At 42.1% G+C, this 25,484-nt stretch overlaps 1 protein-coding gene across 5 annotated transcripts in view; it reads right to left on the reverse strand.

The window, feature by feature from the left end:
* The window catches only part of hhat (hedgehog acyltransferase), a 98,283-nt gene that overhangs the window by 47,657 nt on the left and 25,142 nt on the right, over window positions 1-25,484 (reverse strand). For all 5 annotated transcript variants that reach the window (XM_046354132.1, XM_046354131.1, XM_046354130.1 and 2 more), the window contains exon 8: window positions 10,700-10,850. In XM_046354132.1, the coding sequence (XP_046210088.1) occupies window positions 10,700-10,850 (151 nt within the window). The remainder of the gene's footprint in view (window positions 1-10,699; window positions 10,851-25,484) is intronic.

Genomic DNA, 25,484 nt, shown 5'->3' on the forward strand with positions numbered 1-25,484 from the left:
AGCAAATGTTCCTTTTGTTCCATAAAGATTATTTTTATACCCAAAATACCTCCGTTTGTTTGTCACGTTATGTTCAGAAATCCACCGGAAATAGCGGCACAATGTAGTTTCAACATGCCAATCTTCTACAATGACCATAATCCCAACGTGCATCTACTTGTCCAGTCCGTTTCTTTACGCTTGCTACAGAAGAGAGAAGAATGATGAATCGTGATGTGACAGAGAGCAGATGTTGCTTCGCGAGGTAGAGTATCTCTCTACCTGAAAATACATGATCTCGCAGCACTGTCATTTACACGATATACATTGAGTATACATTGCAATGAGATACTTACTTTCAGGTTAAGCTCTCGACAATTTTACAATTTAAAAAAGTAAGTAGCTAAGTGAAAAAAATGCATAAAAATAAAAGCTCAATGAAATATTTTCACCAATTTAATAAATGGGCAGTTTTTTACAAATAGTTACATAGCCTATATGGAAATAACAGACATGAGCCAAGCATGTTTACTAGTATAATGGAATAGGTTATAATACCTCTGATTAATTTGGTCAGTTTTACCACCTCAACATTGCTCATTTTAAAACAGTGTGATGTGAGCGGTTCACTACGTTGTGAAATCTTAACTAGCAGGCACTGTGTCACTCCAGGCGCTTCTTGCAGTGCCTGCTACTGCCTAGCGCATTATATTGTATTGTTTATTTTAGTCATAACAATGTGTCAGTAAAACGAAAATATACTGCATAGCGCAAGTGATGTGTGTTTATGGAAACTCACATAGGTGCTGGATCATACCCAGGCCTAATTATGCCACTGGCGTGTGCAAGCAAGTGTGTGTGCGCACGAGCACGACAAAGGTATGAGTCAGCACAACCGCTCTTCAGTGTCAGTGAATTAATAGGCAATCAGGAGACTGGCATACTGTAGGGAGGCTGCATTGCTCGCTCGCTCTCATCAAATCCCCATCATTACCTCCATCTGTTTAGCAAACATAAAGAGAGGCTTGCCAGATAAACCTGTCCAAGGTAATTCATGGCTCAGATTCAGCAGCAACTAAACGCAGACATATTAGACAAATCATTCACTTAACTTAACACCACACTTGGTGCCTTTGGCAGACAGCAGAGTATCTTGGAGCCTGGTCAGCTATTACACATTGGAACGTGCACAAGCATGCATGCACATGCACCGACTCTATTATCCTATGACATTTCAAAAATCCCTTCTGACTCCAATATTCCCTTTCTATTTCAGGTGACCGGAGCTCAGTAGTGAACAGTTGGGAGTCCGTGCCAAGACCGGGGGCAGGACAGCGTCAGTGTCAACACCAGCAGCCAAAACCATGTTAGACACCACAGAACCCGAGCCGAGCCACCGGCCAAATCCTACATTTCCTGTAGCAATCAGTATCCTTTAAGGGCTCATTTTTCACAGAGGTTCATCACAACTCCCTCCTCTCCCGCAGCCCCTTATCTTCACCCACTATCCCCTCCTTTCGTGTCTACTATACGTACATTTAATTTGCCTGTGTTTACCTGAAGTGGAAGTGCCAATAAATCTGTCAGTTATGAATCAGAAACGCACACGGCAGGAGCTGAGGGGCAAGATAAATTAAATCAAACTTCCATTATTACTTGAGGACTGTAACACCATATAACAGGGTCTGGTAGCTGGACGGCACCAGACTCGGACAGAGGCTCGCCGCTCCATGATGCCAACCCTTCATTAAAATGGATGGAGCGTGAGGTGCAGGACAAGGTGCTCATGATGCCCATAAAGCCACGCTGTCCAGTAGGAGTTGGGACGGTTCGTGTCCTTAATGCTGGTGGAGGTAGTTCTCCCACTGAGGCAGGCTAGGCATCTTTCAGTGAGGCAGGCCATGCATCTCTAGAGCTGAGTCAGTTCATCATCTCGCCATAGTATACTTCCTTATCCGGCTTGAAGGACCATGAAAATAGCGCCACCAATTAGTGTTGGCCTCCGAAAGAGGTGCCTGTTAAATATAGGTACAAAACTCCCTGAGCCTCAATTCGAAGGTGTGGTAATGACGAGTAGACGACAGATGTACAGAACACACTTTATTGCACACACACACACACCAACATAGCAAGAGGGGACTAGTAGAAATGGTTTCTGCAATTGAACGAAAGGGTAATGCATTTAATAAAATGTTGGTTAGCAGATGTTATTGAGAGATGTTATACACATGGTTAGCCAATGTTATTGAGAGTCTAGCGAAATAATTGTGCTTCTAGTTCGTACAATGCAACAATATCTAACAAGTAATATCTAACAATTCCACAACAAATACATAATACACACAAATGTAAGTAAAGGAATGGAATAATATATAAATATATGGATGAGCAATGTCAGAGCGGCATAGGCTAAGATTCAATAGATAGTATAGAATACAGTTTATACATATGAGAAGTGTAACGCAAGATATGTAAACATTATTAAAAAAGTGGCATTATTATAGTGGCTAGTGTTCCATTTATTAAAGTGGCCAATGATTTCAAGTCTGTATGTAGGCAGCAGCCTCTCTATGCTAGTGATGGCTGCTTAACTGTCTGATGGCCTTGTAATAGAAGCGGTTTTTCATTCTTGACTAGCCAAGAATCATATCACCTCCACCTTACTTGTCACCCTAGACCCACTTCAATTTGCTTACCGCCCCAATAGGTCTACAGACGATGCAATCACCTGCACACTGCCCTATCCCATCTGGACAAGAGGAATACCTATGTAAGAATGCTGTTAATTAATTATAGCTCAGCATTCAACACCATAGTACCCTTCAAGCTTATCATTAAGCTTGAGGCCCTGGGTCTCAACCCACCCTGTGCAATTGGGTCCTAGACTTCCTGACGGCCACCCACAAGGGGTGAACGTAGGAAATAACATCTCCACTTCGCTGATCCTCAATACCGGGGCCCCACAAGGATGGGTGCTCAGCCCCCTCCTGTACTCCCTGTTCCCCCCATGACTGCATGGACAAGCACACCTCCAACTGAATCATCAAGTTTGCAGATGACGCAACAGTAGTAGGCTTGATTACCAACAATGACGAGATAGCCTACATGGAGGTGGTGAGGGCTCTCGGAGTGTGGTGTCAGGAAAACAACCTCTCACTCAACGTCAACAAAGCAAAGGAGATGATCGTGGACTTCAGGAAACACCATAGCACCCCCCTATCCACATCCATGGGACAGCAGTATTGAAGATGGAAAGTTTTCAGTTCCTTGGCATACATATCACTGACAAACTGAAATGGTTCACCCACACAGATGGTGTGGTGAAGAATGTGCAACAGCACAACCTCAGGAGGCTTCAACTTCAGGAGGCTGAAAAAATTTGGCTTGTCACCTAAAACCCTCACACACTTTTACAGATGCACAATTGAGAGCATTCTGTTGGGCTTTATCACTGCCTGGTACGGCAACTGCCCCACCCAGAACCACAGGGCTCTCCAGAGGGTGGTGCGTTCTGCACAGCGCATCACCGGGTTGCAAACTACTTGCCCTCCAGGATACCTACAGAACCAGATGTCACAGGAAGGCCAAAGAGATCATCAAGGACATCAACCACCGGAGCCACTGCCTGTTCACCCTGCGATCATCCATGAGGTGAGATCAAAGCTGGGACCGAGAGACTAAAAAATATTTTCCATCTCAAGGCCATCAGACTGCTAAACAGCCATCACTAACAGAGGCTGCTGCCTACATACAGACTTGAAATCATTTGCCACTTTAATAAAATGATCACTAGTCACTTTAATAATTCTACTTCAAGAATGATGTTTACATATCTTGCATTACTCAACCCATTTGTATATACACTGTATTTTATACCATCTATTGCATCTATGCCACTGACATTGCTCATCCATATATTTATATGTACATATTCTTATTCCATCCCTTTACTTAGATTTGTGCGTATTAGGTAGTTATTGTGGAATTGAAGGAGAGTGATGGAGTGCTGCATCAGATTACTTAGCCTCCACAACCCAATCGAGATGGTTTGGGATGAGTAGGACATCAGGGGTGAAGAAAAAACAGCCAAAAAGTGCTCAGCATATTTCAGAATATGTAGAAAATAGTAAACAAAGAAAAATCCTTGAATGAGTAGGTGTTCTAAAACATTTGGCCGGTAGATTACATACAGTACATTCGGAAAGTATTCAGACCCCTTGACTTTTTCCAAATGTTATTACGTTCCAGCCTTAATCCAAATGGATTTTTTTTAAATTGCCCTCATTAATCAACACACAATACCACATATTGTCGAAGCAAAAGGTTTAGACATTTTTGCCAATTTATGACAAATTTAAAAAAGGAAATATTACACTTAAATAAGTAATCATAGCCTTTACTCAGTGCTTTGTTGAAGCACCTTTGACAGTGATTACGGCCCCGAGTCTTCTTGGATCTGTACACTATAAAATTGGGAGAAACTTCCTAAATACAGGTGGGCCATTCTTCTCTGTAGATCCTCTCAAGCTCTTTCAGGTTGGATTGGGAGTGTCACTGCACAGCTATTCTCAGGTCTCTCCAGAGATGTTCGATTGGGTTCAAGTCCGGGCTCTGGCTGGGCCACTCAAGGACATTCCGAGACTTTTCCCGCTTAGGGTCTTTGTCCTGGTGGAAGGTGAACCATCGCTCCAGTCTGAGGTCCTGAGCACACGGGAGCAGGTTTTCTTCAAGGATCTCTGTACTTTGCTTCATTCATCTTTGGCTCGATCCTGGCTAATCTCGTAGTACCTGTTGCTGAAAAACATCACAGCATGAGGTTGCCAGCTCCATGCTTCAGCGTAGGGATGGTGCCAGGTTTCATCCAGACGTGACGCTTGGCATTCAAGCCAAAGAGTTCAATCTTGTTTTCATCAGACCAGAGAATCTTGTTTCTCACGGCCTGGCAGTCCTTTAGATGCCTTTTGTCAAACTCAAAGCAGGCTATCACGTGCCTTTTACTGAGGAGAGAATGTCTGGTCACTCTACCACAAGGCCTGATTTTGTGGAGTGCTGCAGAGATGATTGTCCTTCCGGAAGGCTCTTCCATCTCCGTTGAGGTACACTGGAGGTCTTTGAGTGACCATCGTGTTCTTGGTCACCTCCCTGACCAAGGCCCTTCTCCCCAGATTGCTGTTTAGCGGGCTGCCAGCTCTTGGAAGTCTTGGTGGTTCCACATTTCTTCCATTTAAGAATGATGGAGGCCACTGTGTTCTTGGGGACCTTCAACGCTGCAGAAAGTTTTTGGTACCCTTCCCCAATTCCGGAGCATCAGGTAGTCAAGTGGTTAGAGCGTTGGACTAGCAACCAAAAGGTTGCAAGAGCGGATCCCTGAGCTGACAAGGTAAAAATCTGTCGTTCTGCCCCCGAACAAGGCAGTTAACCCACTATTCCTAGGCCGTCATTGAAAATAAGAATTTGTTCTTAACTTACTAGCCTAGTTAAATAAAGGTCAAATAAAATAAATACAAATAAATGATGTGCCTTGACACAATCGTGTCTCGAAGCTCTAGGGACAATTCCCTCAACCACATGGCGTGATTTTTGCTATGATATGGACTGTCAATGTGGGGCCTTATATAGACAGGTGTGTGCCTTTCCAAATCATGTCCAATCAATAAAATATACAACAGGCAGGCTTCAATCAAGTTGTAGAATCACCAAGGATGATCAAAGGAAACAGGATGCACCTGTGCCCAAGAAAGTGAAGGTAACCTGCGTAAATGACTACCGCCAGTAGCACTCACGTCAGTAGCCATGAAGTGCTTTGAAAGGCTGGTCATGGCTCACAACACCATCATCACGGAAACCCTAGACCCACTCCAATTCACATACCGCTTAACAGATCCATAGATGACGCAATCTCAATCGCACTCCACACTACCCTTTCCCACCTGGACAAAAGGAACACTAATGTGAGAATGCTATTCATTGACAACAGCTCAGCATTCAACACCATAGCGCCCACAAAGCTCATCACTAAGCTAAGTACCCTGGGACTAAACACCTCCCTCAGCAACTGGACCCTGGACTTCCTGACGGGCCACCCCCAGGTGGTAAAGGTAGGCAACAACACATCTGCCACACTGATCCTCAACACGGGGGCCCATCAGGGGTGCGTGCTTAATCCACTCCTGTACTCCCTGTTCATCCACGACTACGTAGCCAAGCACGACTCCAACAAAATCATTAGGTTTGCTTTAGACAGTGGTAGGCCTGTTCACTGACTACAATGAGACAGCCTATAGGAAGGTCAGAGACTTGGCAGTGTGGTGCCAGGACAAAAACAATCCCTCAATGTGAGCAAGACAAAGGAGCTGAATGCAGACTATAGGAAAAAGAGGGCCCAACACTCCCCTATTCACATTGACGGGGCTGTAGTGGAGCGGGTAAAGATCTTCAAGTTCCTTGGTGTCCACATCAACAAACGATTATGGTCCAAACACACCAAGACAGTTGTGAAGAGGGCATGACAACACCTTTTCCCCCTCAGGAGACTGAAAAGACTTGACATGGGTCCTCAGATCCTCAAAAGGTTCTGCAGTTGCACCATCGAGAGCATCCTGACTGGTTGCATCACTGACTGGTATTGGAACTGCTCGGCATCTGACCGCAAGGTCCTACAGAGGGTAGTGCGCACGGCCCAGTATATTACTGGGGCCAAGCTTCCTACCACCCAGGACCTACAGTTGAAGTCAGAAGTTTACATACACCTTAGCCAACTACATTTAAACTCAGTTTTTCACAATTCCTGACATTTAATCTTAGTAAAAAATTCCCTGTCTTAGGTCAGTTAGGATCACCACTTTTTTTTGAGAATGTGAAATGTCAGAATAATAGTAGAGAATTATTTATTTCAGCATTTATTTATTTCATCACATTCCCAGTGGGTCAGAAGTTTACATCCACTCAATTACTATTTGGTAGCATTGCCTTTAAATTGTTTAACTTGGGTCAAACGTTTTGGGTAGCCTTCCACAAGCTTCCCTTAATAAATTGGGTGGATTTTGGCCCACTCCTCCTGATAGAGCTGGTGTAACTGAGTCAGTTTTGTAGGCCTCCTCGATCGCACACGCTTTTTCATTTCTGCCCACAAATGTTCTATTTTCTAACTTTGGAAGTATGCTTGGGGTCATTGTACATTTGCAAGACCCATTTGCTACCAAGCTTCAACTTCCTGACTGATGTCTTGAGATGTTGCTTCCTTGAATGTAGTTCAATATTGTTATTTTGTGTAACTTTTTATTTTTTATTTTATTTTAGTAAATATTTTCTTAACTATGTCTTGAACTGTATTGTTGTATTGTTGGTAAGGGCTTGTATAAACCAGCATTTCACATTAAGGTCTACACCTGTTGTATTCGGCGCATATGACAAATACAATTTTATTTGACTTTGACCTGAGCTCAATTTTGAGTCTCATAGCAAAGGCTCTGAATACTTACGCAAATAAGTTCTTTAAAAAAAAAATTATACATTTGCAAAACCTGTTTTTGCTTTGTCATTATGGGGTATTGTGTGTAGATTGATGAGAAAAAAAAGTTATTTAATCCATTTTAGAATAAGGCTGTAACGTAACAAAATGTGGAAAAAGTCAAGGGGTCTGAATACTTTCCTAATGCACTGCGCATATATATATATATATATATAGATATGTGTATATAGATATGTGTATATAGATAGATATATATCTATATCTATCTATCTATATATATAGTCGGAACTAGAAGCACAAGCATTTCGCTACACTCGCATTAACATCTGAACCATGTGTATGTGACAAATAAAATTAGATTTTTTTATATATATATATATACACATACATATATACACACACATATATATACATACATATATACAGTGCCTTGCGAAAGTATTCGGCCCCCTTTAACTTTGCGACCTTTTGCCACATTTCAGGCTTCAAACAAAGATATAAAACTGTATTCTTTTGTGAAGAATCAACAACAAGTGGGACACAATCATGAAGTGGAACAACATTTATTGGATATTTCAAACTTTAACAAATCAAAAACTGAAATTGGGCGTGCAAAATTATTCAGCCCCCTTAAGTTAATACTTTGTAGCGCCACCTTTGCTGCGATTACAGCTGTAAGTCGCTTGGGGTATGTCTCTATCAGTTTTGCACATCGAGAGACTGAATTTTTTTCCCATTCCTCCTTGCAAAACAGCTCGAGCTCAGTGAGGTTGGATGGAGAGAATTTGTGAACAGCAGTTTTCAGTTCTTTCCACAGATTCTCGATTGGATTCAGGTCTGGACTTTGACTTGGCCATTCTAACACCTGGATATGTTTATTTTTTAACCATTCCATTGTAGATTTTGCTTTATGTTTTGGATCATTGTCTTGTTGGAAGACAAATCTCCGTCCCAGTCTCAGGTCTTTTGCAGACTCCATCAGGTTTTCTTCCAGAATGGTCCTGTATTTGGCTCCATCCATCTTCCCATCAATTTTAACCATCTTCCCTGTCCCCGCTGAAGAAAAGCAGGCCCAAACCATGATGCTGCCACCACCATGTTTGACAGTGGGGATGGTGTGTTAAGGGTGTTGCTTTTACGCCAAACATAACGTTTTGCATCGTTGCCAAAAAGTTCAATTTTGGTTTCATCTGACCAGAGCACCTTCTTCCACATGTTTGGTGTGTCTCCCAGGTGGCTTGTGGCAAACTTTAAACGACACTTTTTATGGATATCTTTAAGAAATGGCTTTCTTCTTGCCACTCTTCCATAAAGGCCAGATTTGTGCAATATACGACTGATTGTTGTCCTATGGACAGAGTCTCCCACCTCAGCTGTAGATCTCTGCAGTTCATCCAGAGTGATCATGGGTCTCTTGGCTGCATCTCTGATCAGTCTTCTCCTTGTATTAGCTGAAAGTTTAGAGGGCCGGCCAGGTCTTGGTAGATTTGCAGTGGTCTGATACTCCTTCCATTTCAATATTATCGCTTGCACAGTGCTCCTTGGGATGTTTAAAGCTTGGGAAATCTTTTTGTATCCAAATCCTGCTTTAAACTTCTTCACAACAGTATCTCGGACCTGCCTGGTGTGTTCCTTGTTCTTCATGATGCTCTCTGCACTTTTAACGGACCTCTGAGACTATCACAGTGCAGGTGCATTTATACGGAGACTTGATTACACACAGGTGGATTGTATTTATCATCATTATTCATTTAGGTCAACATTGGATCATTCAGAGATCCTCACTGAACTTCTGGAGAGAGTTTTCTGCACTGAAAGTAAAGGGGCTGAATAATTTTGCACGCCCAATTTTTCAGTTTTTGATTTGTTCAAAAAGTTTGAAATATCCAATAAATGTCGTTCCACTTCATGATTGTGTCCCACTTGTTGTTGAATCTTCACAAACAAATACAGTTTTATATCTTTATGTTTGAAGGCTGAAATGTGGCAAAAGGTCGCAAAGTTCAAGGGGGCCGAATACTTTCGCAAGGCACTGTATATATAGATGTGTGTGTGTGTGTGTGTGTGTGTGTGTGTGTGTGTGTGTGTGTGTGTGTGTGTGTGTGTGTGTGTGTGTGTGTGTGTGTGTGTGTGTGTGTGTGTGTGTGTGTGTGTGTGTGTGTGTGTGTGTGTGTGTGTGTGTGTGTGTATATATATATATATATATGTGTATGTATATATATATATATATATATAGTTTTTTTTTTTTTCAGCTTTCTCACCTGAGACCAAAAAAGAACAGACGCATTTCCCCATTACTTCTTGAACAAGAACACCCGCTAGTGTAAGAGATCACTGAATCTAAGAGAACACCCATGGTTTCGACATGAAAGCCAACATAAGACCTGTTACATGCTTCCCATTAAAGCCTTTTAGGAACAACCCAAGATCAGCCACTCAGCCTACATGGTCTTTGTCAGCCTAAAGTAAAAATAGGACATGAACCAGGCCATCATGACCCAGCCATCAAATATGGCATTTCTACACATTATTAAAGACTTATGTAATATGTCAAATGGCATTGATGAGCATTGTGTGTTCTATTGAGATTAAATTCCCAAGACTTTCAATTGGTTGACATACTTAGGCTACTCTGCCACCTGTAGTAAAAGTTTGGCACAGCACTTATATCAGCTTTGTAATCAAATGAGACGGATTGGCTTGTTTGATGCCTACAATGGATCTAGCAAGCCGTATCAAGCTTACCTGCTGACGCAGTAGAAACTGAATCTCAAAACACACACACGCAGGCATGCGCACACAGACACAGACAGACTCTTAAACTGACAATCTTGTCTCGTTTTGTTGCAGGCCAAGATAAAAAGGCACTGGTTGTATACAAATGTAGGATCTTAATTTGATCCCTCTGTTGCTGGAGAACTTTCTTGCAATGCAGGACATTTTAAACTTATAGTGTATTTGAGGTTTTAAAAAGGCTTCTGAAGTTTGTAATTTCCACTGAAATTTAAAACTTGATTTTCCCTTCCAAAAGTTTTTTTTATCAAACCCTACAAAAAATGTCCATTAATTATAAAATGAACAAAATAATTCACATTTTCTATTGCAGATTATTTTCCTGCTGTAGCAAACAGTCTCAAATGAAGATCCTACTACAGCCTCATCTCAAGAGCAGCAGTGATCAGACTTAAAATAGATTGTGTGCGACAGTGCGCCTGTGTGTGTGTGTGTGTGTGTGTGTTCCAGCCTCACCTCCACATTCCTGTGAAACTGTGCATAATGCTGACACAGCGTGGTAGCTTCGGGGGGGCCAGCCCATCCAGTCCAGCTAGCAGAGACGGAACACCAAACAGAACCAGGTACTTCACATAGAAGAACTGGACTAATGCCAGGGCCAGCCCACCTGAGGGAGGTAGAGCAAGAGAGAGAAATGGGTAGGAGATGGATGAAGCCTTAGCACAGAGTTTGCCCAACTCGGCCCTTGGGACCTCACGTTTTGTTTTTTTGCCCTAATACTACACTTCTGATTTAAATGATCAAAGCTTGATGATTAGTAGTTTATATCCATCAGCTGTGTAGTGCTAGGGCAAAAACCAAAATGTGCACCCCTTGGGGTCCCTAGGACTGAGTTTGGGAAACCCTGCTTTAGCACATACTGTATAGTGACAGCACTATGTACTTAGTATATACAGTACATAGAACAACTGGATTAATGCCAGGGACAGCCTGCCTGAGGGAGGTAGAGACATATATAGGTAAGGAGGGAGAGAGATGAAGCCTTGTTTATAATATCTACTGCCCCAAGGTGGTATTCTGACTACTTGCAATCTGCGCCCTTACCTTTCCAATCTCCCACTCTGAAATGTGCACACGTCTTATTCTGCCTTTTATCCTAGTCCACTGGAAGAAAGGTCATGTTTATATTCTACTGTGTAAAAACTGCAATGTAGGTTTGATTGAAATAAACCAAAATACACATTAACTGCCAGGATCAGCTCATATGACATTTTGTACTGTATATTAAGTTAACACCTCAAGTATCAAAAATCAAGTAAATCTTGATGAATTTGTAGTCAATAAGGATAATATTTGAAAGTCAAATTTCCATGCAAGTGTCTTACTGACATCCTTACTGACATAAGGACATAAGGATTTATGCAAAAGTCATTTGTGCCCTGAATAAAAAAGAAATTCATCAATTGAAATACATTATCCTAAATAACATTTAGTTGAAATGGAATCAACCCAAACCCTGTGAAATAAGACTATTGGAACGCAGCCAAAGAGATGTGGGTCGAATGATACAGTACAGGTCTACATATTATGGCAAGATGAGTTACAGTCTCAGTGCAGAAACCCTACAACTGATGGTGACGAGAAAGAGATCTGTGCATATTCATATTTCATAAGGCTCTCTAAAGTTGGATGAATTGGTGCCTCTAGGGCAGTGGTTCCCAAACGGTGGGCAATATATACAGTGCCTTAAGAAAGTAGTCACACCCCTTGGCTTTTTCCACATTTTGTTGTGTTACAAAGTGGGATTCAAATAGATTTGTCATTTTTTGTCAAAGATATACACAAAATACTCTGTCAAAGTAGAAGTAAAATTCTAATATTTGTAAAACATGAATGAACAATAAAACACGAATATATCTTGATTAGATCAGTATTCAACCCCCTGAGTAAATACATGTTAGAATCACATTTGGCAGCAATTACAGCTGTGTCTTTCTGGGTAAGTCTAAGAGCTTTCCACACCTAGATTGTGCAACATTTGCCCATTATTCTTTTCAAAATTCTTCAAGCTCTGTAAAATTGGTTGTTGATTTGTTGTTGATCATTGCTAGACAACCATTTTCAGATTTTTCCAAAGACTTTCTAGCTGATTTAAGTGAAAACTATAACTCGGCCACTGAAACATTCACGGTCTTCTTGGTAAGCTACTCCAATGTAGATTTGGCATAGTGTTTTAGGTTATTGTCCTGCTGAAAGGTGAATTTATCTGCCAGTGCCTGATGGAATGCAGACTGAACCAAGCTTTCCTCTAGGATTTTGCATGTGCTTAGCTTCATTCAGTACATTTTTGATCCAGTCCTTAACGATTACAAGCATACCCATAACATGATGCAGCCATAACTATGCATGAAATTATGGAGTGGTACTCAGTAATGTGTTGTATTGGATTTTCCCCAAACATAACACGTTGTATTCGGGACAAATAAATAGCTTGGACACATTTTTTGCAGTTTTACTTTAGTGCCTTATTGCAAACATGATGCCTGTTCTAGAATATTTTTATTCTGTACAAGCTTCCTTTTCTCTTTGTCATTTATGTTTGTATTGTGGAGTAACTACAATGTTTTCTCCTATCACAGCCATTACACAGTTTGTAATGGCCTCATGGTGAAATCTCTGAGCGGTTTACTTCTCTCCGGCAACTGAGTTAGGAAGGACGCCTGTATTTATGTAGTGATTGTTTGAATTGATACACCATCCAAAGTGTAATTAATAACTTCACCATCCTGAAAGGTATTTTCAATGTCTGCTTTTTACCCATCAATAGCTAGCTTTTTTTGCGAGGCACTGGAAAACCTCCCTGGTGTTTGTGGTTGAATCTGTGTTTGAAATTCACTGCTCGACTGTCGGACCTTACAGATAATTGTATGTGTGGGGTACAGAGATCAGGTAGTCATTCAAAAATCATGTTCAGCACTATTATTGCACAGAGTGAATCCATGCAGCTTATTATGTGACTTGTATGTGTGTGGAAAACATTTCCTCACAGGTAAGACATTTCACTTGTTTAGTATAGTTTATTTGTAACTCCACTCACTACTTCTAGCTGTATAGTCCGTTTGTTTGTGTTGTTGGCTAGCTTAATGTTCCGTTACAATCACGTGGCTGCTAGCACCGTCATGAAAAGGGGCATGAGGGAATCCCTACAATTTTACATTTTTTCTAAGTAGTGAGAATGACCAGGAGCAGGCAATGTTAAAAAGTAATCTTTAGGAATATAATAAATACTATTTACAGGAAACTCATTCAACAATTTGGGGGGGTATACTTTCCAATGGGCAAAGAAACTCAAAAATATGGCTCATTAACCTTTACGAATCAAATAATAATGATCCACACTTCTTTGAAAATATATCTAATAAATGATCAACCCTACAACCAATACAAGACACTATTATTATGGTGGGAGATTATAATACTGTTTTAAATACCTCAATAGACTGTAAAGGAAAGCACACTACAAACTATCAGCCTCATGCTCTTAAGGAAATCACAAATGTCATGGCTATATTGGAACTAGTGGATATATGGGGTCTTAAATATCCTCACCTACAGTAGTGAGATATACATGGAGGAGACTCAATCAAGCTAGTCATCTTGGCTACTTTCTCATTCTCGTTGGCACCAGTGAAAAGTGTTGATAGGGGATAGAATGCGGTCAAACTATCAGATAATTGGCATATACATTACTCTTACTGAATTTCCATGTGGGTGAGGATATTGGAAATGGAATCAAAGCCTATTGGATGATAACTTGAACTTGAATTTATAACTGAATTTTTCAGACATAACATAGGTACAGCAAATCCACTTACTGTATAGGACACTTTTAAATGTGCCTTTAGAGGCCATGCAATTCAGTACTCGGCTCTAAAAGAAAAGCAATTTAGGTCAAAGGAGTCCATACTAACAAAGGAAATAGAAGGTCGAACAGAACAGATACTGTAGGTAGCAATAAAAACTGTACCATAGAATAAATTAGAGGAAAAACAAAAAAGGAAATGGACAAACTTATTCAACAAATATTAAGTAATATATTATAATAATAAAGCAAACTGGATGGAATATGGGGAGAAATGCACAAAATATTTTCCTCAACATAGAAGTGCTACCAAAAATAATTTACTGAAACTTGAGTCACCTATTTTTCACCAAATGATATATAAATGATATTTATGTTTTCGTTTCAGTCTCCTCCATCTCCTCTAACCGAAAGGTAATCGTATGGATATTTTCTATTAATAATGTAAAATTAACAGCTATACAGAAAGAATCATGTGAAGGTGAAATTACAGAGGAGGAACTTCTTGATGCAATTAAAGCCTTTAAGTCCAGGAAAACTCCAGGGCTGGATGATATACCAGTTGAAGTATACCAAACCTTTTATGATATACTCAGAGGACCGTTATTATCATGTTTTAAACACTCCTATGTAGATTATCAGACACTCAACAAGGTCTGATTTCATTATTGCTGCAACAGGATACAAGTGGGAAATATAAAGATGGAGTCCATTAAAAAAATTGGAAGCCCCTTACACTTCAGTGTTGTGATGCAAAAATTCTAGCAAAATATATTGTGCATATAATGTCCCCTATCCTCCAGGCCGGCTCGGTCCTCCCCTCCCGCTCCGTGGCTCGATGACTCATTGCGAGCTCACAGAACAGGGCTCCGGGCAGCCGAGCGGAAATGGAGGAAAACTCGCCTCCCTGCGGACCTGGCATCCTTTCACTCCCTCCTCTCTACATTTTCCTCCTCTGTCTCTGCTGCTAAAGCCACTTTCTACCACGCTAAATTCCAAGCATCTGCCTCTAACCCTAGGAAGCTCTCTGCCACCTTCTCCTCCCTCCTGAATCCTCCTCCCCCTCCCCCCCCTCCTCCCTCTCTGCACCTTTGTCAACCATTTTGAAAAGAAGGTCCTCAGATCCTCCTAAGTCAAACGACACCGCTGGTTCTGCTCACACTGCCCTACCCTGTGCTCTGACCTCTTTCTCCCCCTCCCCCCCCTCCTCCCTCTCTGCAGACGACTTTGTCAACCATTTTGAAAAGAAGGTCGACGACATCAGATCCTCGTTTGCTAAGTCAAACGACACCGCTGGTTCTGCTCACACTGCCCTACCCTGTGCTCTGACCTCTTTCTCCCCTCTCTCTCCAGATGAAATCTCGCGTCTTGTGATGGCCGGCCGCCCAACAACCTGCCCGCTTGACCCTATTCCCTCCCCTCTTCTCCAGACCATTTCCGGAGACCTTCTCCCTTACCTCACCTCGCTCATCAACTCATCCCTGACCGCTGGCTACGTCCCTTCAGTCTTCAAGAGAGCGAGAGTTGCACCCCTTCTGAAAAAACCTACACTCGATCCCTCCGTCAACAATTACAGACCAGTATCCCTTCTTTCTTTTCTCTCCAAAACTCTTGAACGTGCCGTCCTTGGCCAGCTCTCCCGCTATCTCTCTCTGAATGACCTTCTTGATCCAAATCAGTCAGGTTTCAAGACTAGTCATTCAACTGAGACTGCTCTCCTCTGTATCACGGAGGCGCTCCGCACTGCTAAAGCTAACTCTCTCTCCTCTGCTCTCATCCTTGTAGATATATCGGCTGCCTTCGATACTGTGAACCATCAGATCCTCCTCTCCACCCTCTCCGAGTTGGGCATCTCCGGCGCGGCCCACGCTTGGATTGCGTCCTACCTGACAGGTCGCTCCTACCAGGTGGCGTGGCGAGAATCTGTCTCCTCACCACACGCTCTCACCACTGGTGTCCCCCAGGGCTCTGTTCTAGGCCCTCTCCTATTCTCGCTATACACCAAGTCACTGTCATAACCTCACATGGTCTCTCCTATCATTGCTATGCAGACGACACACAACTAATCTTCTCCTTTCCCCCTTCTGATGACCAGGTGGCGAATCGCATCTCTGCATGTCTGGCAGACATATCAGTGTGGATGACGGATCACCACCTCAAGCTGAACCTCGGCAAGACGGAGCTGCTCTTCCTCCTGGGGAAGGACTGCCCGTTCCATGATCTCGCCATCACGGTTGACAACTCCATTGTGTCCTCCTCCCAGAGCGCTAAGAAACTTGGTGTGATCCTGGACAACACCCTGTCGTTCTCAACCAACATCAAGGCGGTGGCCCGTTCCTGTAGGTTCATGCTTTACAACACCCGCAGAGTACGACCCTGCCTCACACAGGAAGCGGCGCAGGTCCTAATCCAGGCACTTGTCATCTCCCGTCTGGATTACTGCAACTCGCTGTTGGCTAGGCTCCCTGCCTGTGCCATTAAACCCCTTCAACTCATCCAGAACGCCACAGCCCGTCTGGTGTTCAACCTTCCCAAGTTCTCTCACGTCACCCCGCTCCTCCGTTCTCTCCACTGGCTTCCAGTTGAAGCTCGCATCCGCTACAAGACCATGGTGCTTGCCTACGGAGCTGTGAGGGGAACGGCACCTCAGTACCTCCAGGCTCTGATCAGGCCCTACACCCAAACAAGGGCACTGCGTTCATCCACCTCTGGCCTGCTCGCCTCCCTCCCACTGAGGAAGTACAGCTCCCGCTCAGCCCAGTCAAAACTGTTCGCTGCTCTGGCCCCCCAATGGTGGAACAAACTCCCTCACGACGCCAGGACAGCGGAGTCAATCACCACCTTCCGGAGACACCTGAAACCCCACCTCTTTAAGGAATACCTAGGATAGGATAAGTATCCCCCCCCCCTTTAAGATTTAGATGCACTATTGTAAAGTGACTGTTCCACTGGATGTCATAAGGTGAATGCACCAATTTGTAAGTCGCTCTGGATAAGAGTGTCTGCTAAACGACTTAAATGTAAATGTATAATTTAAAAAAGGTATTGCCGGACATTATTCATTCTAAATCAGACAGGTTTTTTTACATGGTTGAAACATTGGAGATAATATAAGGCAAGAACTGAAAACAATAGAACACTATGAAAAATCTTGGATACCAAGCCTGCTATTCACAGCTGAATTTGAAAAGGGTTTTGATAAAGTACGACTGGAGTTCATGTATAAATACCTGGAACATTTCAATTTAGGGGAATCTCTTATAAAATCATGTATAGTAATCCTAGGTGTAAAGTTTTAAGTCTGTCAAGAGGACTAAAACAAGGTTGTCCACTATCGGCATATCTATTTATTATGGCCATCGAAATGTTAGCTATTAAAATCAGACCTAACAATAATATAAAGGGATTAGAAATACAGGGCTTAAAAACAAAGGTGTCATTGTACGCTGATGATTCATGTTCTTTTAAATCCACAACCTGGATTTCCACAGCCTCAGAGGACCTAAATTATTTTTCTAACTTCTCTGGATTACAACCAAATGATAAGTGTACTATATTACGTACTATATTACATGGTCCTCTGGATCACAAAAAAATACAACTTTCACTTTACTATGTAGTAGTTTACCAATAACATGTTCTGATGGTGATGTGGATATACTCTGTATACTTATCCCAAACTAAATAAATGATCTCACTCCAATAAATGTTAATAGAAAGTTAGCAAAAAATAGATAAGATCTTGCTACCATGGAAAGGTAAATACCTTTATTTGTGGGGGGGGGAATCACCCTGATTAACTTTAATCATATCCCAGTTGACCTATTTGCTTATGGTCTTGCCTACACCTAGCGAACAGTTTTTAAAAAATTATATAAGAAAGAAATGTATTTATTGAAATTTATTGAAATGTATTCAATTTATTTGGAATGGCAAGCCAGACAAAATTAAAACGGGCCTATTAATATAATGAATATGAATTCAGAGGGCATAAATGATTTAATATTAAAGCATTAGACCTCTCACTAAAGGCTTCAGTCATACAGAAGTTATACTTAAATCCAAACTGGTTCTCTAGCAAATGTTCAAGAATGGCCTTATTCCCTTTATTCAGATTACAACCTCTCACTTCCAGTTATTTGAAAAGGAAATCTCAGAAATATCACTATTTTTAAAACAAGAAAGTTGGTTGCAATTTCAATTTAATCCACCAGAAATGACAGAATAAATAATATAATAAATAGTGGTTAAACTCAAATATACTAATTGATTAAAAAAGTATAATATATAATCTTCATAAATTATATCATAAATACGACTGGTGCAGTTGTAATATATAATATATAATAATATAATAATAATATAATAATAATATATAATAATATATATAATATAATAATATATGCCATTTAGCAGACGCTTTTATCCAAAGCGACTTACAGTCATGTGTGCATACATTCTACGTATGGGTGGTCCCGGGGATCGAACCCACTACCCTGGCGTTACAAGCGCCATGCTCTACCAACTGAGCTACAGAAGTTGTCATACCTATAGCTAACTAAAACATATTGAAATGTCTGCTCTACCCAAAATTTACAACCCACAAATTGCAGCATTACCGCGAAAATGGAAGGGAGAAAGCGGTCTGTCGGCCCTGCATTAAAGACCACCATTTTTTGGTCCTTAAATGAAACTGGTAGCTGGCAGCTTCATTAAATAGTAGTCGCAAAACACCAGTCTCAACGTCAACAGTGAAGAGGTGACAGAGTTCCTCTGTCCAGTGTTTGTGTTCTTTTGTCCATCTTAATCTTTTATTTTTATTTGCCTTGTCTTTTTCTTTGCAACAACAGTTTTCAGCTGTGCTAACATAATTGCAAAAGAGCTAATAATCAATTAGCCTTTTAAAATGATAAACTTGGATTAACTAACACAACATGCCATTGTATGGTTGCTGATAATGGGCCTGTGCTGGCCCACTACGCAGATATTATCGCTACAACTCCCTTACAGGCTCGGGGGAGACGAAGGTTGAAAGTCATGCGTCCTCCGATACACAACCCAACCAAGCCGCACTGCTTCTTAACACAGCGCGTATCCAACCCGGAATCCAGTCGCACCAATGTGTCGGAGGAAACACCGTGCACCTGGCAACCTTGGTTAGCGCGCACTGCGCCCGGCCCGCCACAGGAGTCGCTGGTGCGCGATGAACTGGATGACACTAGGCCAAATGTGGGTCGCCCCGCGGACCTCCCGGTCGCGGCCTGATACGACAGAACCTGGGCGCGAACCCAGAGTCTCTGGTGGCACAGCTGGCGCTGCAGTACAGCGCCCTTAACCACTGCGCCACCCGGGAGGCACAATAGTCATTTACAACATTAACAAAGTCTACACTGTATTTCTGATTAATTTGAGGTTATATTAACCTGTTGAACCTATGGGGGCGCTGTCATTATTGGATAAAAAGACGTGCCCATTTTAAGCGCAATACTTTGTCACGAAAAGATGCTCGACTATGCATGGAATTGACAGCCTTGGAAAGACAACTCTGACGTCTCCAAAACTGCAAAGATATTATCTGTGCGTGCCCCAGAACTAATGCAACAGGCAAAACCAAGATGAAGTTTCATACAGGAAATGCCCCGGATTCTGAAGGCATTGTGTTCCAATGTCTTCTTATATGGCTGTGAATGCACCAGGAATGAGCCTGCGCTTTCTGTCTATTCCCCGAGGTGTCTGCAGCATTGTGACGTGTTTGTAGGCATATCATTGGAAGATTGACCATAAGAGACTACATTTACGTGGTGTCCCGCCCGGTGTCCTGTGTGCGTAATCTGTAGGTCCATGCGCGTTCCATTTCTTCAGAATTGAATGTAAACTGCCACGATGGATTTTATCGTCGATAGATATGTGAAAAACACCTTGACGATTGATTCTAAACATCGTTTGCCATGTTTCGGTCGATATTATGGAGTTAATTTGGAAAAAAGTTCGCGTTTTAATGACTTATTTTTTTTCCTTACCCAAACGCGATGAACAAAACGGAGCGATTAGTCGACACAAATAATATTTTTTGTAAAAACGGAACATTTGCTATCTAACAGAGTCTCCTCATTGAAAACATCTGAAGTTCTTCAAAGGTAAATTATTTTATTTGAATGCTTTTAAGGTTTTTGTGGTAAATGTTGCATGCTGAATGCTAACGCTAAATGCTACGCTAAATGCTACGTTAGCCATCAATACTGTTACACAAGTGCTTGTTTTGCAATGGTTGAGAAGCATATTTTGAAAATCTGAGATGACAGTGTTGTTAACAAAAAGCTAAGCTTGAGAGCAAATAGATTAATTTCATTTCATTTGCGATTTTCATGAATAGTTAACGTTGCGTTATGGTAATGAGCTTGAGGCTGTAGTCACGATACCGGCTCGACGCAAGAAGTTAATGGACAGAGAAATGTGCTTTTCTTTCAAAAACAAGGACATTTCTAAGTGACCTTTTGAACAGTATATATATATATATATATATATATATATATATATATATATATATATATATATGGGAGATTGGAAATGATGCAGACAATAATATTGATGGAAGATACAATCTAAGTGCAATTTAAAAATATATATATATAATAATAACAACAACAAAAAAAAGTCATCTTTAGCCATGTTGTACTTTTCTTACATTTTCTTAAGTTTGCAATTAACTAAAACAAGCGGAAAATTACATTTAAAAAAGGTGAAGTCTTTGCTGTGAGCCAATGGGATAGCCTAGGTAACCACAGGTTGTTATCCCCACCGGCAGGCAGGGCAGCAACGTTTAATTTAATATTGACTGGGACTATAGGCCTACATAATTCATGAACAGTGGAGACAATTCTGTGTTATGGTGGATTGGCATTGGGGTTAACATGTAAGGAAAAATAACATTTTGCCCTATTTGAAACTTACAGTTTTGCTGACTGGTTGCATTGGTTATTTCAATTGAACATGTATAATTTATTTATATGGGACAGTATTTAGACTTGTTAATTCAATTTCCAGCAAGTGTCCCATTCACACCAATAAATAATTTACAAGGAATTCCGTTCTTATCTCAACCCTAAATCTGCTTGAAAATGCAAAGTTTGGACACCTACTTACTCCAGGGTTTTACTCTATTTTTTTTACTATTTTCTACATTGTAGAATAATAGTGAAGACGTCAAATAACTCACATGGAATCATGTAGTAACCAAAACATCATTGGTTTCTCTAATGACCAAGATGGCGTAGCAGTAAGTCGTCCGGTCGTCCTGTCCTGTCCCCTGTATATATCGCTTCTTTTTCGTTTTTTTACATATTTTTCTTCGCATACCTCTTTAAAAATATTTTGCTAAACCTAAGCTTCCAAATACTCTCTGCAACCCGCCTCACTTTTTCGGCAGGGATGAACAGCCAATGTGGTGGTGCATGAAATCTAAAGTAAGTCATCTAAAGTATCTCCTGATAAGGTGTAGTAGACCACACTATTTACCAAGACGGATCAGCTATTTTTCCTAAAGTATTTATATTTACTTCGGAACCGAAACCCCACAACTGAAGCTAGCCAGCTAATCCACCAGCTATGCTAGCGGTCTTCAGCTAACCGGTCATTAGCTAACCTTTAGCCCGGAAAGCTCTCGCCAGTTCGAACAACGCGACTCTAACCAGAGCATAACGGGCCTATTTATTTTTCATCCCCGTATTCCCACCGTAAACCAAAAATTCAGAGATTTCCATACCCAACTATAACATCTTCCGTCAAGATAGAACTGCCAAAGGGGGAGGAGTTGCAGTCTACTGCAGAGATAGCCTGCAAAGTAATGTCATACTTTCCAGGTCCATACCCAAACAGTTCGAACTACTAATTTTGAAAATTACTCTCTCCAGAAATAAGTCTCTCACTGTTGCCGCCTGCTACTGACCCCCCTCAGCTCCCAGCTGTGCCCTGGACACCATTTGTGAATTGATCGCACCCCATCCAGCTTCAGAGTTTGTTCTGTTAGGTGACCTATACTGGGATATGCTTAACACCCCGGCAGTCCTACAATCTAAGCTAGATGCCCTCAATCTCACACAAATCATCAAGGAACCCACCAGGTACAACCCTAACTCCGTAAACAAGGGTACCCTCATAGACGTCATCCAGACCAACTGGCCCTCCAAATACACCTCCGCTGTCTTCAACCAGGATCTCAGCAATCACTGCCTCATTGCCTGTATCCGCCATGGAGCCGCAGTCAAACGACCACCCCTTATCACTGTCAAACGCTCCCTAAAACACTTCTGTGAGCAGGCCTTTCTAATCGACCTGGCCCGGGTATCCTGGAAGGACATTGACCTCATCCCGTCAGTTGAGAATGCCTGGTCATTCTTTAAAAGTAACTTCCTCACCATTTTAGATAAGCATGCTCCGTTCAAAAAATGCAGAACCAAGAACAGATACAGCCCTTGGTTCACTCCAGACCTGACTGCCCTCGACCAGCACAAAAACATCCTGTGGCAGACTGCAATAGCATCGAATAGTCCCTGTGATATGCAACTGTTCAGGGAAGTCAGGTACCAATACACGCAGTCAGTCAGGAAAGCTAAGGCCAGCTACTTCAGGCAGAAGTTTGCATCCTGTAGCTCCAACTCCAAAAGGTTCTGGGACACTGAAGTCCATGGAGAACAAGAGCACCTCCTCCCAGCTGCCCACTGCACTGAGGCTAGGTAACACGGTCACCACCGATAAATCCATGATTATCGAAAACTTCAACAAGCATTTCTCAACGGCTGGCCATGCCTTCCGCCTGGCTACTCCAACCTCGGCAAACAGTTCCGCTCCTCGCCCAAGCCTCTCCAGGTTCTCCTTTACCCAAATCCAGATAGCAGATGTTCTGAAAGAGCTGCAAAACCTGGACCCGTACAAATCAGCTGGGCTTGACAATCTGGACCCTCTATTTCTGAAACTATCCGCCGCCATTGTCGCAACCCCTATTACCAGCCTGTTCAACCTCTCTTTCATATCATCTGAGATCCCCAAGGATTGGAAAGCTGCCGCAGTCATCCCCCTCTTCAAAGGGGGAGACACCCTGGACCCAAACTGTTACAGACCTATCTATATCCATCCTGCCCTGCCTATCTAAGGTCTTCGAAAGCCAAGTCAACAAACAGGTCACTGACCATCTCGAATCCCACCGTACCTTCTCCGCTGTGCAATCTGGTTTCCGAGCCGGTCACGGGTGCACCTCAGCCACACTCAAGGTACTAAACGATATCATAACCGCCATCGATAAAAGACAGTACTGTGCAGCCGTCGTCATCGACCTTGCCAAGGCTTTCGACTCTGTCAATCACCATATTCTTATCGGCAGACTCAGTAGCCTCGTTTTTCGGATGACTGCCTTGCCTGGTTCACCAATTACTTTGCAGACAGAGTTCAGTGTGTCAAATCGGAGGGCATGCTGTCCGGTCCTCTGGCAGTCTCTATGGGGGTGCCACAGGGTTCAATTCTCGGGCCAACTCTTTTCTCTGTATATATCAATGATGTTGCTCTTGCTGTGGGAGATTCCCTGATCCACCTCTACGCAGACGACACCATTTTAAAAACTTTCGGCCCGTCATTGGACACTGTGCTATCTAACCTCCAAACGAGCTTCAATGCCATACAACACTCCTTCCGTGGCCTCCAACTGCTCTTAACCTGTTAAGCTTACCCCCTACTTTTTCGAACATTCTGTTAAAAATCTCGCAACATTTCAGCGCCCTGCTACTCATGCCAGGAATATAGTATATGCATATGATTAGTATGTGTGGATAGAAAACACTCAGACGTTTATAAAACTGGTTAAATCATGGCTGTGGCTTTAACATAACGTGCGTTTCATTGAAAAGTGCAGGAAAATCTGATCACTGAAAGTGGAAAAATATATCCATCCGCCGCTTCAACCCATTGTTATGGGCGAAAGACATTAAATATGGCTGAGGTTGCAGTACCTACAGCTTCCACACGATGTCAACAGTCTTGTCATTTGCCTAGGATTTGTTTCTTGGTCAAACGAACAAGAGACAGCCCATTTCTTCCGGTCTCCGACCGGATATTTTGGTTGAGAAATAGACGGACAGTATTTCAAGATGGATCCCTATAGAAAACACTTTGTCTCGTGATTAATTTGATCGCTTATTAACGTTTACTAATACCTAAAGTTGCATTACAAAAGTATTTCGAAGTGTTTTGTGAAAGTTTATCGTCGACGTTTTGAATTTTAAAAAATGACGTTACGTTATGAAACGCTATTTTTTTTCATTTATCACACAGTCTACATAGAACGATATCTAGGCTATATATGGACCGATTTAATCAGAAAAAAAAGACCCAATAGTGATTATGGGACATCTAGGAGTGCCAACAAAGAAGATGGTCAAAGGTAATGAATGTTTTATATTTTATTGTGCGGTTTGTGTAGCGCCGAATATGCTAATTATTTTGTTTACGTCCCCTGCGGGTCTTTTGTGGTGTTACATGCTATCAGATAATAGCTTCTCATGCTTTTGCCGAAAAGCATTTAAAAAATCTGACTTGTTGCCTGGATTCACAACGAGTGTAGCTTTAATTCAATACCCTGCATATGTATTTTAATGAACATTTGAGTTTTAACTAATACTATTAGTATTTAGCGTAGCGCATTTGCATTTCCAGAGCTCTAGATGGGATGCCTGCGTGCCAGGTAGAAGCAAGAGGTTAAACGCTAGTAAAACCAAATGCATGCTTTTCAACCGATCGCTGCCTGCACCCGCATGCCAGCCTAGCATCACCACCCGGGATGGTTCCGACCTTGAATATGTGGACATCTATAAGTACCTAGGTGTCTGGCTAGACTGCAAACTCTCCTTCCAGACTCATATCAAACATCTCCAATCGAAAATCAAATCAAGAGTCGGCTTTCTATTCCGCAACAAAGCCTCCTTCACTCACGCCGCCAAGCTTACCCTAGTAAAACTGACTATCCTACCGATTCTCGACTTCGGCATGTCATCTACAAAATGGCTTCCAACACTCTACTCAGCAAACTGGATGCAGTCTATCACAGTGCCATCTGTTTTGTCACTAAAGCACCTTATACCACCCACCACTGCGACCTGTATGATCTGGCCCTCTCTACATATTCGTCGCCAGACCCACTGGCTCCAGGTCATCTACAAGTCCATGCTAGGTAAAGCTCCGCCTGATCTAAGTTCACTGGTCACGATGGCAACACCCATCCGTAGCACGCGCTCCAGCAGGTGTATCTCACTGATCATCCCTAAAGCCAACACCTCAATTGGCCGCCTTTCGTTCCAGTACTCTGCTGCCTGTGACTGGAACGAACTGCAAAAATCGCTGAAGTTGGAGACTTTTATCTCCCTCACCAACTTCAAACATCAGCTATCTGAGCAG

Source organism: Oncorhynchus gorbuscha, linkage group LG06, assembly GCF_021184085.1.
Source record: "Oncorhynchus gorbuscha isolate QuinsamMale2020 ecotype Even-year linkage group LG06, OgorEven_v1.0, whole genome shotgun sequence".
Taxonomy (NCBI): Eukaryota; Metazoa; Chordata; class Actinopteri; order Salmoniformes; family Salmonidae; genus Oncorhynchus; species Oncorhynchus gorbuscha.